Consider the following 16,920-nt stretch of genomic DNA (forward strand, 5'->3'; position numbering starts at 1 on the left):
GGTTTATTCTGATATTTTGCTGCCACAAACGGTGCTTCAGTAAATATTCTTGTACCTGTATCATTTTAACCGATGGTAATACATTTGTGGATAAACTCCTAAAAGGGAAATTCCTAGGTCATTTGGCATGAGTATTTTAAATTTAGATAGATAATGCCAGAGAAATGACTCTTTATATGGTTTGGATGTGGTCCATTCTAGTTTTTTCTTTTTTCTTTTTTTTTTTTTTTTTTGGCAGTGGGAGGTAATTAGGTTTATTTATTTATTTTTAGAGGAGGTATTGGGGATTGAACCCAGGACCTGGTGTTTCTAAGCATGCACTATACCCTCCCCCCGGTCCATTCTACTCTATTTATATACATGACCTTTCCCAAGTAGGTTAACCAGGGCTTAATATATTAAATTTTAGTTAATCTAATATACTAAATTTTCTCCTAAATGAATACTTTAAACTTTTTCCTTTTTTGGGGGGGGGGTGGTAAATACGTTTATTTATTTATTTAGTTGTGGTTTTGTTTTTGTTTTTTTTAATGGAGCTACTCTGGATTGAAACTGGGAACTCATGCATGCTAAGCACACACTTTACCACTGAGCTGTACCCTCTCCACCTAAACTTTTTTTTTTTTTTAACCAACAGGCTTGCTTTATATTTTCTTTGATTTGGTCCATTGGAGGAAGTTGTGATACAGATGGTCGCATTGTTTTTGACATGTACATACGATTAGTCATACAGGGAAAAGATGGAAACAACCCACTGCCTGACTCTGTGGGTAAATGGGAATGCCATTTTGATGAAAAAGGCCTGGTCTATGACTACATGTATGAGGTATAGTATAAAATGCTTGTTATTGATAAGCATAAAACACAGTCTGGGATCAGCAGGCAATACTGGGTTCTCATTCTAGAGTTATTTTTACTCCAGTGGTTAGCGTTTTAGTTCCTTCTCACTAGTTTCTCTTCCTATAACTTGTGGACAGTAATAAATAGATAATCTTGCTTTAAGCATGTTTTATCATTTCAGATTTAAATTAGATCTGTTTTCTCCAATTTAAAAAGGAATTCGCAAAAAGATTCTTTTAAACAGCAAGTATTTGCATAATCATTTGCTTTATGCGATTTTTACTTCATAGAACCATAAGATCTGGATAGACCCTTAATTACGATTTTACAATTTTTAAATCTCAAGGTCTATAGGTTAAAAAAAAAAAAACCTAGGAAGGTATCAAGAGCTAGGACTTGAACCTAGCTCTCCTGATTGCCAATGAAGAAGTCTTCCCGTAAAACTATGGTAGTGCGGAGTTTTAAGAATATGCCCAGAAGGAGTTTCGTCCCCGTTAGTCACAGTGGGAATAGGTGATAACACAAGCATATTTTTTAAGAATTGGAGTTAAATACAAAAATATCCAGCTTAAAGAGGTAAAGGTAGTTGCTGTTGGAGAAGAGAAAATGAGAATGGAAAACTGCTCTTTTCCTTAACCTTGTAAAACTTTTGACTCTAAAATATGTGTATATATAACTTTGATAAAAATAAAAGTTAAAACCTAAAAAATTAAGACTAAGAATTACTAAAGAAACATTGACCCAAACTTGCAAAATTACAATCATCTAGACACAAACCATGTATATATACAATTTGCTAGAAAATATTTAAAGATTCTTAGATGACAGCCATAGCACTGGAGCAGGATCCAAGAGACCGCCTACTTTGCCAGGTGTTAACTATTTTGCTGCTTGATGGTGAGTCTTTAGGATCTCCAGGGAAGTGCAGGACAAAGGGAGAAGAAGATACTTGTGTGTGGGGAGGGTGGATTAGGGAGGCTTACAGGATGTCAGGATAGCAGCTGTTAACCACTGGTTCAGAAGAATTTCAGTAACTGTAACAGTCAGTTCAGCCATTTTAGTATCATCCTGGCTGAATATCAGCCTGGATCAAAATGCCAAAAGGAATAATTTTAGAGAAACAAATATAATAAGTTTGATATTTTGTTTCTAGTTAGATTAATTAAAATGTGAAAACATGAAGCCAAAGTCCAGGCAATTGTAACTTGAGTTACATCAGAGTGGCTCTCAAATAAATTCTTCATATATACGCAAGGACATCTTGAAGGCATTTTGGAGAGATGAGAGTGTTAAGAAGACAAAAGCAAAAATATCTGAAATTTGATATATGTTGGATTTGTGATAACTAAATTGCATTAAATTCTTCAGGTTATTGTTAAAAGTTAAAGAAAAATGTGTGTTTCTTAAACTGGGTAGTGGATTCATGGATGTTTATGAATCTGCTTCATGACTTAAATATGTTATATACATTATTTTAGATGAATCTAATATTATACAATAAAAAGGGAGAAAAGAGTATAAAGTTTATATAAGCAAATATGATAACTGCTAAAAGAGCCTTTTAGATAGCAAGCACATGGTTATAATATTCTAAAATTTATGTTCTCTTGTAGTTGAAAAATCGAGGTCACTGGGTCCACTGGAATGAATTAATTAGAAGTACTAATTTAGGAGATAAACGTGTCAAGATTCAAGATATCATAGTCCCTACAATGGACACAATTAGATATACGTTTTTAATGGATTTGAGTATTACCTACGGAAAGTAAGAAACTCTGTTATGAACATGCATTTTAAATTTAGTGCCATTCTAATAGGATCATAGAACTTTTGAAGTAAACTTTGAGATCATCCATTTTCAGACCTTGAGGGATTAATTGATATTTCCACAGTGACATCTGTTAATAGTGGAAAACCTGGAATCCAGTTTTCCTGTGGGCCACTCCAAAGCCTTTGCCGTCATACTTTGTTTCCTCATAAGCCATCTTTTATTTCCTTTATTTGTAACAGTGAACTAAAAGTCAGTTGCCGTGTTACTGTTAAAGAGGTATGCATTCTATTCAAATGTTCACTGTACTCCTTAGGGATCAGACTAACCATGATCTACATTCTCCCATTATATTTGGCATTTTTCAAATATGTCCTATGTCGGCTCTTCATAATTTAAGATGAACATGAAAGACTCAGACTTAAATCAGAAGAGCACATCAAAAAAGATGAAAAGCCTAGCATGTACCATAGGCGTATCCATACCAACTTTCTTAACAACTTTTATAGTTATTTTTCTTTTATAACACTAGGCATAATTTATCATTAATACTATTTAAACTACACAGGCTTACATAATGTGCATGAATGTCATGGTTGGTTTGGTTTTGATGAAGAACCTGTTTCTGAGTGAATTTTGTGACAATTCTATCTTGTTTAACTTTTTAAAAAATGAAAAATAGGTTATGAGGGACCATTATTTTATCCCAATATTGTACCCATAGTTGCATTTTTACATTTAGAGGCTGACATTGAAAACTTTCTTAGGCAAAGAAGGCACTTGTCAATTCTGAGGGACTCCTAGTATGGGAATTCTTTTGTTCCATGAACCACTTGTTGGAATAATGCTTTTAAATGAACAAATATAAACATAAGATTATAAAGGAAACCACATATTAAAATATATTCATTAAAATATTGAACAGGTTTGAGCTGTAGTAGTAATACATGTACTTCCTTTTTTTTTTTCAAAATTGAAGTATAGTTGATTTACAATGTTGTGTTAGTTTCTGGTGTATAGCAAAGTGATTCAGTTATACATATCTATATTCTTTTCCATTATGGTTTATTAAAGGATATTGAATATAGTTCCCTGTTCTGTACAATAGGTCCTTGTTGTTTATCTACTTTATATATAGTAGTTTGTATCTGCTAATCCCAAACTCCTAATTTCTCCCTCCCCTTGTGTTTCCCCTTTAGCAACCATAAGTTTGTTTTCTATGTCTGTGAGTCTATTTCTGTTTTGTAAATAAGTTCACTTGTATCATATTTTAGATTCCACATTTAAGTGTTATCATGTGGTGTTTGTCTTTCTTTTTCTGGCTTACTTCACTTAGTGTAATAATCTCTAGGTTCATCCATGTTGCTGCAAATGGCATTAATTCATTCTTTTAAATGGCTGAATAATACTCCGTTGTGTGGACATTTTAAAGATGGTCATTCTGACAGGTGTGAAGTGCTACCTCATTGTAGTTTTGAATGGCATTTCTCTGATAATTAGCGATGGTGAGAATCTTTTCATGTGCCTATTGACCATCTATGTGTCTTTGGAGAAATATCTAGTTAGGTCTTCTGCTCATTTTTGGATTGGGTTGTTTGTTTTCTTGTTGAGTCATATGAGCTGTCTATGTATTTTGGAAATTAAGTCCTTGTCAGTCCCATTGTTTACAAATATTTTCTCCCATTCCATAGGTTGTCTTTTCAATTTGTTTATGGTTTCTTTTGCTGTACAAAAGCTTAAGTTTGATTAAGTACCATTTGTTTATTTTTGCTTTTATTTTTATTGCCTTGCGAGACTCACCTAAGAAAACATTGCTAAGATTTATGTCAGAGAATGTTTTGCCTATATTCTCTTCTAGTTTTATGGTATCATGCCTTATATTGAAGTTTAAGCCATTTTGAGTTTATTTTTGTGTATGGTGTGAGGTTGTGTTCTAACTTCATTGATTTACATGTAGCTGTTCGGCTTTCCCAGGACCACTTGCTGAAGAGACTGCCTTTTCTCCATTGTATATTCTTGCCTCCTTTGTCAAAGATTAATTGACCGTAGGTGTGTGGATTTATTTCTGGGCTCTTTATTCTGTTCCATTAATCCATATGTCTGTTGTTGTGCCAATACCAGCTGTTTTGTTCACTGTACTGTAGCTTTGTAGTACTGTCTGAAGTCTGGGAGGGTAATACCTCCAGCTTTGTTCTTTTTCCTCAAGATTGCTTTGGCAGTTCTGGGTCTTTTATGGTTCCATATCATAATAATAAGATCTAGCAGTGAGTCTGATGATTATCATAATTTTGAAGAAATAATGGGCATAAGTGATATTTTTGAGATATCTCTAACAATTGTAATATATAATGTAATATCTGTGTATCCTATTGATGACAAACACACAAGTACTATTATAAATTGCTCCATTTTAGTTAAGAGTAGTGAAAGTAAAGATACAACTTTTATGTCATCCCAGTTCATAGACTCTCTGAAAACTGTCCAAGAATTTCTTTAGTTTGTCCATGGACCCCAAACTAAGAACATGCTTTTATCTGTTAAACTGGGAAGGGGGAGATAATCAGGTTTATTTATTATTTTATGTTATTATTATTATTTTTTTAATGAGGGTTGAACCCAGGACTTTGTGCATGCTAAGCTGGTGCTCTACCACTGAGCTATACCCGCCCCCTTTATTAAAATTATTTTAATAAAGTTTTTATAAGGTAAGTGGTACTCAGACTGGGAAACACAGATGAATTCTCAGGTATCACTGTAGTTCTAAATTAACTGTAATTTTATGTTTATACTTTAATGATAATTAAAAAAATATTATAATAATTTGAGTCATATAGATGACCCCTTATACTTGAACACTGATGCTCAGTTTTTAGTGCCAGCCTTTGTGTTTGTTTTTATGTATTGTGCGGTGACAAGTTATCACTCCAAGTGACAGTATTTAATTTTGAATTCAGTATTTCTCAAACTGGGATTCCCCATTGTTCTGTAAACGTAAAATCTTAGGATTTTTTTCCCTTTAAAGTCAATTCAGATTACTCAAGAATGAGAAACCCTGCCTGAGGAGAACTCCTCAGAGTCTGCATTTTAGACAGATATTTTCTGTTAGTAATACTGACTTGACTGAAAAATGCTATTAAGTGTTATACATAACCATTACCTTGAGAATTCATTGTCATTTAGTTTCTCACAAAAACTTTGTGCTATTGAGGTAACTGTGAAACACTTCAACCTCTCTTATTGTCACCATCCTAATAGACATTCCATACAGCAACCCCTTGCCTGTACCTCTTAACTAAAAAGTTCAAATACATCACTTTTCTGGGGAGACAAACTTTGGCTTTTTTTTTTCCTGAAAAGTTAAGGATGTTACTGCTTGTTTTGAGTGTTTTTGCATATAGCAGTGTTACACATGGTTCAAATACTAGTTTGCTACTGTTTAAGTCTCAGTAACAGTAAGCAAAAATGTGTGCCAATTTTTACTTTTACCAGTCTGATGAAATTATTTAAAATGTGAGTTTTTGAATGAAGATAAGTTGAGTATTATTTATGTTTTTAACTAACTCCAGACTCCTCTAGCTGAAATGTATTCTGACTTTTTCTCCTTTTGAATGATATGTTCACTGTTTTCATAAAGGCCACTACTTTTTGTGGGTCCAACTGGTACAGGAAAATCAGTGTATGTGAAGGATAAGCTGATGAATCACTTGGAAAAGGACCTGTACTTTCCTTTTTATGTTAATTTCTCTGCACGGACCAGTGCCAACCAGGTTCAGGTTAGTTTAAAGCCAGAAACGTGGGTCTATAGTTATTAATGTTTTTGCCTTGTTTGTTTAGTGTTTAAAAATGTATTTTAAATGAGCAGCTGTGTAAATCTTCAATGAATTTAAATAAACTTCAAAACTTTTATTTTTGGCATTACAAGTAAGTTTTAAAAATCAGGTTTTAGGGACAAAAGTTCAAGAGAAGATTTTTGCATTAACACTGAATTATTGAGCTTTGTCACCTTTTTTTAAGCCCAAGAAACAACAAATGATTTCTTAACTGGAGAAATATAAGAGAAGGGAGGGAGGGGGAGAGAGAGCGAGAACCTTTACTTGTTCTTTCAAGACTCTCCTAGATGATCCTTAGGGATATTTGCTGCTTACTAAAGTTCTGTCAGTGAAAGATCTTTCAAACCACAGACTATATATTGTATAATTTTCTGTGACAGGAACCATGTAGCTGTGCATCCCACCCTTTACCTTCAAAGGTGCCAATATGAAAATACTGCATGAGACCTTTTCTAATCACATTTTTATCATCCATTCCTGAGTTTTTGTCTGTTCATTTTCTCCTGACCTATTCATTTCTGTTGTTTTAAGCCTGTGGTATCCCCTAATTTCAAAATACTACAAATTTAGATTAGTGCTTTTAGATATTGAGTAAGTTAAAGTTAATAGATATGTTGTATGTAGAATAAGGAAAATATTTTGTGCATGCATGTGTGTACAAAATAAAAATATAAATAGGTGTGTATGTAACAATTCTGAGCAAATAGAAGGATTTCAATAAATGCTCTTTGAATGATGTTGAATAGGAAGTTTGATATAATCCTAAAAATGAATAAATATAAATAAACACAAGCACATAGTATTGCTTGATGTTTTTTCCTTACATAATTAGATTGTTAAGTTTCTTTTTTTTTCTGGTGTTCAGACTTTTAATATACTACTCTTTCTTCTTTACATTTTAGAACATTATTATGGCTAGACTGGACAAAAGGCGCAAAGGAGTTTTTGGACCACCTATGGGAAAGAAGTGTGTAATTTTTATAGATGACATGAATATGCCTGCATTGGAGAAATATGGAGCTCAACCTCCTATTGAATTATTACGACAATTTTTTGACTGTGGAAATTGGTAACTATTTAATTGAAGTCTTAAGTAGCCATACTAAAGTTATTTTTTGTTCTATTTTTTCTACTTTAGTTTCTCACATCAAAATAATACACTTTTGTGGGGGGAGGGTATAGCTCAGTGGTAGAGCACGTGCTCAATCCCCAGTACCTCTGTTAAAATAAATAAACCTAATTACCTCCCCCACAAAAAAGAATAATGTATATTTTCCAAATTTTTTATGGAAGAAAATGATTTCTGACCTTTTCTTATACAGAAAACTTTGAAAGACTTTTCTATACCTTTTTATACTATGGATGAATAATTCAGTATTGGAAATATTTAATAATGTATTAATTTTCATCCCTTTTAACTACTACTTTCAATTGTTAAAAATAATCTACAAATTACATCTTTTACCATCCACCCAGCATTGAGAATTTGTGGGTGGTCTCTGCCCTAAGTAACCGTAACTAACACCCTATATTTCTACCATTTTAAATTCTCTATATTATCTTTGACTGTTTGGGACTACCAAATCTTTGAGATGACTTGGTTTCAACAGCAACTAGGTCATATTTTCATACTTTCTATGGTACAGTTAGACTAAGAACTGGGTAGTTTTCTCCCACCCCTCCCCCTTTTACAAGAACTTCAATATTAAAGGACTTTATGACCTGTTGGAATTAGGTACCTTTTCATTCTGAGTGGTTTTAACTAAATTGAGTCATTTATATACCCCTTTCTGATTAAAACTTCTTTGGAGTTTTTTAATTCCCTAATGCGGCCCCCTTTTATGTAACAAAGGTATATAGGTCCTATTTAGACATCTTTGTCTCTGAAGATAAGATTTGAGATGAGAAAAAGAAGTCAGGACTTAGCTCTAAATAGAATACATATATATATATATATATATATAATTTATTATTCAAACTGGGATATTTCTGAGAAAAGGGGGAGTATTAATAATTATTATAGGGCAAGCACAAACCAAAATTGTCCTAGGCAAATTGGGACGTATGATCATCCTCCAAGATTGATCTCTCATTCATGCTTCTGGATTTGGAGTGTGAAGAGGCAAAGCAGAGATTCTAACTAGAGAGAACAGAAGAAAAGAAAGGCAAGGGCAAGAGGATGGGATGTTCTAGATATCTAGAATCTGGGTGACAGAGTCGGTGTCACTGAAAGGAGAAATGGAGTGCTGCTTTAAAACAAATTCTCTCTATAGTTAGGTGGTTGCGTGAGGCAGGGGTTGAGGGTGTGTGGGCAAAATAGGTGAAGGGGGGTCAAAAGGTACAAATTATGCATAAGTCAGGGGGCTGTAATGTACATCATGGGGACTGTAGTTAATAATACTGTATTGCATATTTGAAAGTAGCTAGGAAGGTGGATCTTGAACGTTATCACAAGAAAAATTTTTGTAACTATTTATGGTAACAGATGTTGACTTGGGATCATTTTGCAGTAGATACACATATCAATTCATTAGAATGGACACTGCAACTAACATAATATTATGTCAATTGTATTTCAGTTTAAAAAGTGAATAAAAATTACAGGAAACCTTTAAAAAAGTTTTCTTTTACTCCAAGCATGATCTAAACTTCTTTTAGAGAAGCTAAAATCGGATTAAGTTTCTAAGGAGAGCTACATTTCAGTCTGTCTTGTTGGCTTCATAACTAATTTGGAATTTTTATGTACTTTTAAGGTATGACCTTAAGGACACAAGTAAAATCACATTGGTTGACATAGAGCTGATTGCTGCCATGGGCCCTCCAGGTGGTGGAAGAAATCCTGTCACTCCCCGTTTTATTCGACATTTCAACATCTGCACTATTAATACTTTTAGTGATGAAACTATGGTCCGAATCTTCTCATCCATTGTAGCATTCTACCTTAGGACTCGTGAATTTCCTCCTGAGTACTTTTCAGTTGGGAACCAAATTGTCAGTGGAACTATGGAGGTGAGCGAAGGATGCAATACAAAATGTTTTAGTATTACATGTATCCTCATTTGGCCTTTTCTTTTTTAAACCTTTTTTTTCCCCCTTAGCCGTTTACTTTGGTCTTCAGCTTCAGAGAAACTGTTAAAAAGGCTTGAGAAAGGAAGATCATGGGCTTTGAATTTAGAGCATCTAACTGGCTTTGAGCCTTTACTGCTATTTCCTATCTGTCTGGCCTTGAGCAAGTAATTTGACCTTCCAGAAGCTTAGTTTTTTAATCACTAAAATGAGAGATAATACCTATTTAACAAGATTGCTAAATCATCCAGAACCAGTACCTGCCACATCATAGGTGTTTCCTTAATTGTTGAATTCCTACTCTGGTATTTATTAGTTTTTTCTTCTGTCTTCCCTCCCATTCTTCATGTTTGTGTTAAGAAAAAAACTTAAGCAGCTTATGAATACATGATTTGAGGGTGTGTGGGCAAAACAGGTGAACATAGGAGTAGCAGTGAAAAAAATAAGAAAACACAAGGGTAGGAATAGAAAACAAGACTGCCCATATGGCCAAAAGCAGCCCTTAACTTATTCAGGGTATGTAACCTGCCTCTGCTCAGAGGCCAGAGCCAGCCTCATCACTAATGATAAAAGGAAAAAAGTGTATTTAAAGTAAGTTAGTGATAATCTGATTGAACTAAGGTTTCTGGAGCCTCAATAAAATGGGGTTACTTTGAAATCACTGCAACCAGAAGCAAAAAGCTCCCTAGAATCATTCCATCTGTTTCCAAGAGTGTTGTATTTTTCTAAAGTCCTTCTCCCCCTGTTCTGTTGGAAAATTGTGCTATTAAAATGGAGAAACTATGAGCAAAGAGATAGTACATTGTAATTACCCTACTTATTCTGATACATAAAAGTACTTCTATTTGTAAAATATATTTATATTTCAGGCGTCTCCTGGAAAGAGAGGGGAATTGGTCAGGCAGAATGGGATAATGGAAAGGTTCCTTTTTTTTTCCCCTCCTATCTTTGAAGCATTATAGTCCTACCATGTATGGAGGTTATGGGAGGGAGATGAATCATAAACATATATAAATAAAAAATAATTTCTTGTGGATCTTTTAGGCTATATTATAAAAGATATAATTTACCTTCCTTAAAGAGAATATTGAACTTCATTTGATTTTTAGCATGTAGTAAAAAAAATATACTTCATTTTGATACAATAGCCAATTAAGACGGAAGAAGGAGGAGAGAGAAAATAAGAGAGAAGGGTGGAGAGAGAACACGTTGATTTATTTTGAAGTCAGTGGTAGTCAAAAGGACAGTGTTTCCTCCTCCTCTGCATTGCAATTGCTTCAGAATGAGTTATCTGATTTCACTTTCTGCTAAAGTTTTTGTTAGCTATTAATTCCAGGTCATTTACTTTTAAATGGAACAACCATAATAACGGGGAAATAAAAGCATTGTCAATTCTTGGGCTTGGAAGGAATTAGATAATATTAAGTGCCCTTGACTTTATAATGCCTGGTTGAGTGCTGTAAATCAAAATAAATAGATATATGCTATGCCAGGCTCAGTACTATACAATTTTCCAAGTCAGTATAATCTGATAGGATAAATAAAATATTTTATATACTATACTATTTGTTACATGGCTTTGCTGATGAGGAGCATTTTATTTTTGCTTTTTTTTCATATTCAGATATATAAACAATCCATGGAAAATCTTTTGCCCACTCCCACAAAATCTCATTACACTTTCAACTTGCGGGATTTTTCACGTGTCATCCGGGGCTGCTTACTTATTGAGAGAGATGCTGTGGAGAGCAAGCACACGATGACTCGTCTGTTTGTGCATGAGGTTCTCCGAGTGTTTTATGATCGCCTCGTTAATGATGCTGACCGATTCTGGCTCTTCAATTTAACCAAAATGGTTGTAAGGGACCATTTTAAAGAATCATTTGATAGTATCTTTTCACATTTGAGGAAAGAGAATGCACCAGTGAGTATATTTAGTGATTAAAAACATATTAAAACAGTACAATAGCATGAATTGTTACCATCAATTTATCTAAAAAAAATACTTAAAAAATCTTTAAGTATTTTTTAAATACTTGCTTCTTAATGATCATATTCTTTTAACTTTCCCCATAGATAGGCATTTATTTTGAGAAGATTTGTATTCAGAGGGATTATATATGTAACACAGAAGTTATATGATAGGGATTGAGTGATGTAATAGACATAAGATGCCATCCCTTAGTAACTACTCACTAAATAGGAGTTGCTCAGAATAACTTTTCCAGCCTGTGAGGGGGAAAAAAACTTATATGATAGAAAAAAGGTCTTTTCTTTTTATTTCCTAAGGATATAATATAATTTCAGGTGTTAACTTTACAAGTATATTATTTACTACCCTAGTTTAAAAGAATTATCTAATTGATAATCATCTCATAACATAAACAAAACGTTTTTATGTAACATCTTACATTTATTTTAGAAAAAATTTTAAGTTTTGTAATTTGTTGATTTCCATTTTATAGGTAACTGAAGAAGACTTAAGAAATCTCATGTTTGGTGACTATATGAATCCTGACCTTGAAGGGGATGACAGAGTTTATATTGAAATTCCAAATATTCATCATTTTAGTGACATTGTGGACCAATGCTTAGATGAGTATAATCAAACTCACAAAACAAGAATGAATCTTGTCATTTTTAGGTACCTATATTTGGTATTGATGGTTAAAATTACTATTTGTAAGATTTTATTGTGAGATACTTAAAATGTACAAAATGATATAAAAATATGACAAATGACCTTGTGCCCATCACCTAGCTTAAGACATAAAATATTAGCAGTTTATTTGAAGTACCTGTGTAGCCTCTTTCACTGCATCCCCATCATACTTTGCAGGAGTATAAACAAACTCATTTGTTTCTTTGAACTTTTACTGCACATGTGTGATCCTAAATATATGTGCAGTCTTATTTTGCATATTTAAACTCATATAATGATATTATACTGTGCATATTCCTCTGCAAGTTGGTTTATTCCATAGTTAAGTTCACAAAAAAGAATTTTTACTACTATGTAACATTCCATTGTATAATTTTAACACAATGTAGTCCTTCTGAAATAGACTTCCAGGTAACTTCTACTTTTTGTGATTATAAAAAAGGTTTGAATATTCCTGTCTCCTTGGTTACATATATGAGAATTTCTCTAGGCTTCATTCCTAGAAGTGGAATTATTGTGTTATGGTATGTAAGCGTCTTCTACTTTACTAAGTTTTGCCAAAGTATCTTTAAAACTGATTATTGTTTTTAAGAGTTTCCATTGTTTCTCACCCTTGACAACACTTAGGATTGCCAGACTTGGTAAGTTTTGTCTGCCTAAGGAGAGTGGGATGGTATCTCACTGTGGCTCTAATTTTAATTTCCCTAATTACTAGTGAGGCTGAGTGTCTTTCCTGAATTTATTATTTTATAGATAACTGATTTTCTTTTTCTCACATAGAAATTCTAATATTAAAAGATTGAGGAAATGTTTTTAAGAAAAGTGATAATATACCTCCAGTATAAATAGTTAGCATTTGATTTTATTTTTATAATTTATGTATTACATTTCCTGAATTTGTACTTCAAATAGTTTTCCTTTACCTCAAATGATCCAATTGCAACTACATTTGAAAAATCAGTTTGATGAAAATTTTGATGATTACCTCTTTAAAATTGGGATAGTAACATATGGGACTGCAAAGTCCATCCTTCTTGGAAAGTAAAACAATAGTTATATGTAAATATAATTTATATTCATATTTTCAAGTAAGATGATATTGGTATTTCATAGGTATGTTTTGGAACATTTATCACGAATATGTCGAATTCTAAAGCAGTCTGGTGGAAATGCTTTGCTTGTTGGACTTGGAGGAAGTGGTCGTCAATCTTTAACTCGTCTGGCTACATCCATGGCAAAAATGCAAATGTTTCAACCAGAAATTTCTAAGGGCTATGGTATGAATGAGTGGAGAGAGGACCTGAAGGTAAAGTTGAGGAAACCTAGTGTCTAAGATAGTATCAGTACCTTCTTTTATCTATAAAGAGACAGCCAGCCTGGGTCACTGTGTGCTAAGTACATTGGTGATGATGATAATAATGTTATCCCCAGAGCAGTTACTGTGTGTGCTGAGCACTGTTCTAAGTGCTTTACATCCATGATTTCATTCTATAGGTATGACAGTTCAGTGCAGCAGGTATCGGTGTTTCTGTCTTTTACTGATGAGGAAACTGAAGTTGAGGGAAGGTATGCACAGCAGAGCAGGATTTATAGCTTAAGTCTTATTCACTGCACTGTTACCAAGGCTATTGTTGATTTTATCTTTATTCTAGTTCAGAGAGGGCTTATTTCAGATAAATGTATGTTTTCCAGCAGACTGTTAAATATGAACCTCACTGATGATGATGTCATCAATGCTGTCAAATCTTAATAGCTTCTTTGGAGATGTGTTGTTGCCCCAGTAACCAATAGAATTGTGGAGTGCATACTTGGGGCTTCATCCCTGTGTGCCTGTGGCTCTGCAGGCCCCAGAAGAGAGATGACGCAAAGTGGAAAAAAAATAAGGGCAATGTTGTTGGACTTTTTTTCACTTTCACTAACCCTCACATACTAACATTCTACATCCTAAAAGTTAGAGAACTGAGCCTTTCTTGGCTCCTTGCAAGTGGAAATTGTAGAATCCAAGCTGATATCAAAGAGGTCTATAATCAGACTTGGAAGGAAAAAATTACTCTTTTTTTTCAGCTCTCACTCTAAAGGAAAATTTTTGGTACATTTATTCCTGAATGATCCAATAGATTTAGAAAGCAGTATACTATAATAGAAAGAACACGGACTTTGAAGTTAGGCAAACTCAGTTTTAATTCCTGCTTTGTATGACTGTTAGTTATATTATCTAGGGCATGTTACTGAATTTTTTTGTGCCTTAGTTTCTTCATCTACTTTGTTTTCAGGAATTTATCCATTTCTTCTAGGTTATACAATTTGTTGGCACACAACTATTAATAGTATTCTCTTCTAATCTTTTGTAATTTGCTTACCGTCAGTTGTAATGTCCCCTCTTCCATTTCTGATTTTAGTTACCTAAGTCTTCTCTCTTTTTTTTTCTTAATCTATATAAGGTTTTGTCATTTAAAAAAAATTTTTTTAAAAAACAACTCTAAGTTCCATTGATTTTTTTTTCTTATTGATTTTCTTTTCTCTCTTTTGTTTACCTCTGCTGTAATCTTTTTTTAAAAAATTGATTTACAGTGTTTCAGATGTACAGCAAAGTAATTCAGTTATACATATATATATTCCTTTTCAGTTTCTCATTACAGGTTATTAAAAATATTGAATATAGATCCTTGTTTTTTTAAATCTATTTTATATATAGTAGTTTGTATCTGCTAATCCCAAATTCTTAATTTATCCCTCCTCTGCTTTCCCTTTGGTAACTATGAGTTTGTTTTCTATGTCTGTAAGTCTGTTTCTGTTTTGTAAGTAAGTTTGTATCATTTTTTTTTAGATTCCACATTTAAGTGTTATCATATGGTGTTTGTCTTTTTATGGTTTACTTTATTTAGTATAATAATCTCTAGGTTCATCCATGTTGCTGCAAATGACATTATTTCATTCTTTTTATGGCTGAGTAATATTCCATTGTATATATATATGTATGTATATATATATATATATATATATATATATATATATACACACTATGTCTTCTGTATCCCATCATCTGTTGTTGGACATTTAGATTGTTTCCATGTCTTGACTATTGTAAATAATGCTGCTATGAACATTGGGGTGTATGTATCTTTTTGAATTATAGTTTTCATCTTTTCTGGATATATGTCCAGGAGTGGTATTACTGGGTCCCATACTGTTCATAGTGGCTAGACCAATTTACATTCCCACCAGCAGTGTAGGAGGGTTCCCTTTTCTCCATACCCTCTCCAGCATTTATTATTTGTAGACATTTTAATGATGGCCATTTTGATGGATGTGATGTGATACCTCATTGTAATTTTGATTTGTATTTCTCTAATAATTAGCAGTTTTGAGAATCTTCATGTACCTGTTAGCCATCTTTATGTCTTCATTGGACAAATGTCTATTTAGGTCTTTGGCCCATGTTTTGATTGGGTTTTTTTTTTTTGTTTGTTTTTTATTTTTTATTTTTTTGATATTGAGCTGTATAAGCTGTTTGTGTATTTTGGAACCTCTGCTCTAATCTTGATTATTCCCTTCCTTCTGCTAGCTTTTGGTTTAGTTTGTTCCTCTTTTTTCTAGGTCTGTGAGATGTAAGATTAGGTATTTCATTTTAGATTCTCTTTTTTAATGTAAGCATTCACAACTATAAATTTTCCTTTTAGCACAGCTTATGCTGCATCCCATAGTTTTTTGATATGTTGGCTTTTCATTTTCATTTGTTTCAAGAAATTTTCTAGTTTCTCTTGTGATTTTTTTCTTTGACCTGTTGGTTGCTTAAAAGTGTATTGCTTAATTACCAGTTTGTGGACTTTGCCATTTTTCTTCTGGTATTGACTTCTTGTTTCATTCCATTGTGATCAGAAAAGATGTTTGTTATGATTTCAGTCCTTTTAAATTTGTTAAGAGTTGTTTTGTGGTCTAACATGTGGTATATGCTGGGGAATATTCTGTGAGCACTTAAGAATGTGTATTCTGCTGTTGTTGGGTAGAGTGTTCTGTATGCTGCATGAGGGGAGGAGCTAGGCTGGGAAAAATGCAAAGAATTCTCGTACCCTCCATGTATTATCTCTCTTTTTTATGTACTTGTGGGGATGCTGCAGCCCCTTAACTAGCTTCTAGAATTCTCACAAAGGTATTTTGGCCTGTACATTGCTAATTTGGTATCTTCATGGGAGAACAAGGTCCTAGAGCTTCCTAGTCTGTCATCTTGCTGATATCACCCCTTAGTTTCTTCATTTGTAGAATTTGGATAATACCACCTATTTCATAGGGTTTGTGATTGAATTATACAACATATATAAGGTTCTTTGTAATATTCCTGGCATATAATTTGTATTTTGGAAATGTTAACTCTCTTGTCCTATTTAGAAACAGTTTTATACATTGCATGTTTGTATATGACTTTTAAATATAGTAATGCTTATTGCAATAAGCTAATTCTATTTATATTGTATTTTTCTATTTATTTTTATATGATACTAATAATTACAAAAATAAAAACTAAATAAAATAATTGTGAAGCTGGCATTATTAGATGTAATACTTCTTTAAAAGCTAGATTCACTAATTTTGAGGATACAAATTTCTAGGAATACAACATTCATATTGGAAGATGGCTTTAATGGAAAAAAAGTGTAGTTTTGTGTAACAGTAAAATTCAACATTTATGTAAGTGATGATTTATTTAAAGATATGATTTTTGAAACAGAAATTGAAGTTTATTTTAAAAGTTTCTT

At 33.0% G+C, this 16,920-nt stretch overlaps 1 protein-coding gene across 1 annotated transcript in view; it reads left to right on the forward strand.

The window, feature by feature from the left end:
• Positions 1-16,920, forward strand: part of DNAH12 (dynein axonemal heavy chain 12) — a 151,200-nt gene that overhangs the window by 81,394 nt on the left and 52,886 nt on the right. Inside the window, exons 37-44 of the mRNA XM_064496402.1 lie at positions 638-826; positions 2,454-2,605; positions 6,243-6,381; positions 7,341-7,507; positions 9,192-9,447; positions 11,129-11,428; positions 11,970-12,148; positions 13,280-13,472. Coding sequence (XP_064352472.1) covers positions 638-826; positions 2,454-2,605; positions 6,243-6,381; positions 7,341-7,507; positions 9,192-9,447; positions 11,129-11,428; positions 11,970-12,148; positions 13,280-13,472 — 1,575 coding nt within the window. The remainder of the gene's footprint in view (positions 1-637; positions 827-2,453; positions 2,606-6,242; positions 6,382-7,340; positions 7,508-9,191; positions 9,448-11,128; positions 11,429-11,969; positions 12,149-13,279; positions 13,473-16,920) is intronic.

This window comes from Camelus dromedarius, chromosome 17 (genome assembly GCF_036321535.1).
Source record: "Camelus dromedarius isolate mCamDro1 chromosome 17, mCamDro1.pat, whole genome shotgun sequence".
Classification (NCBI taxonomy): Eukaryota; Metazoa; Chordata; class Mammalia; order Artiodactyla; family Camelidae; genus Camelus; species Camelus dromedarius.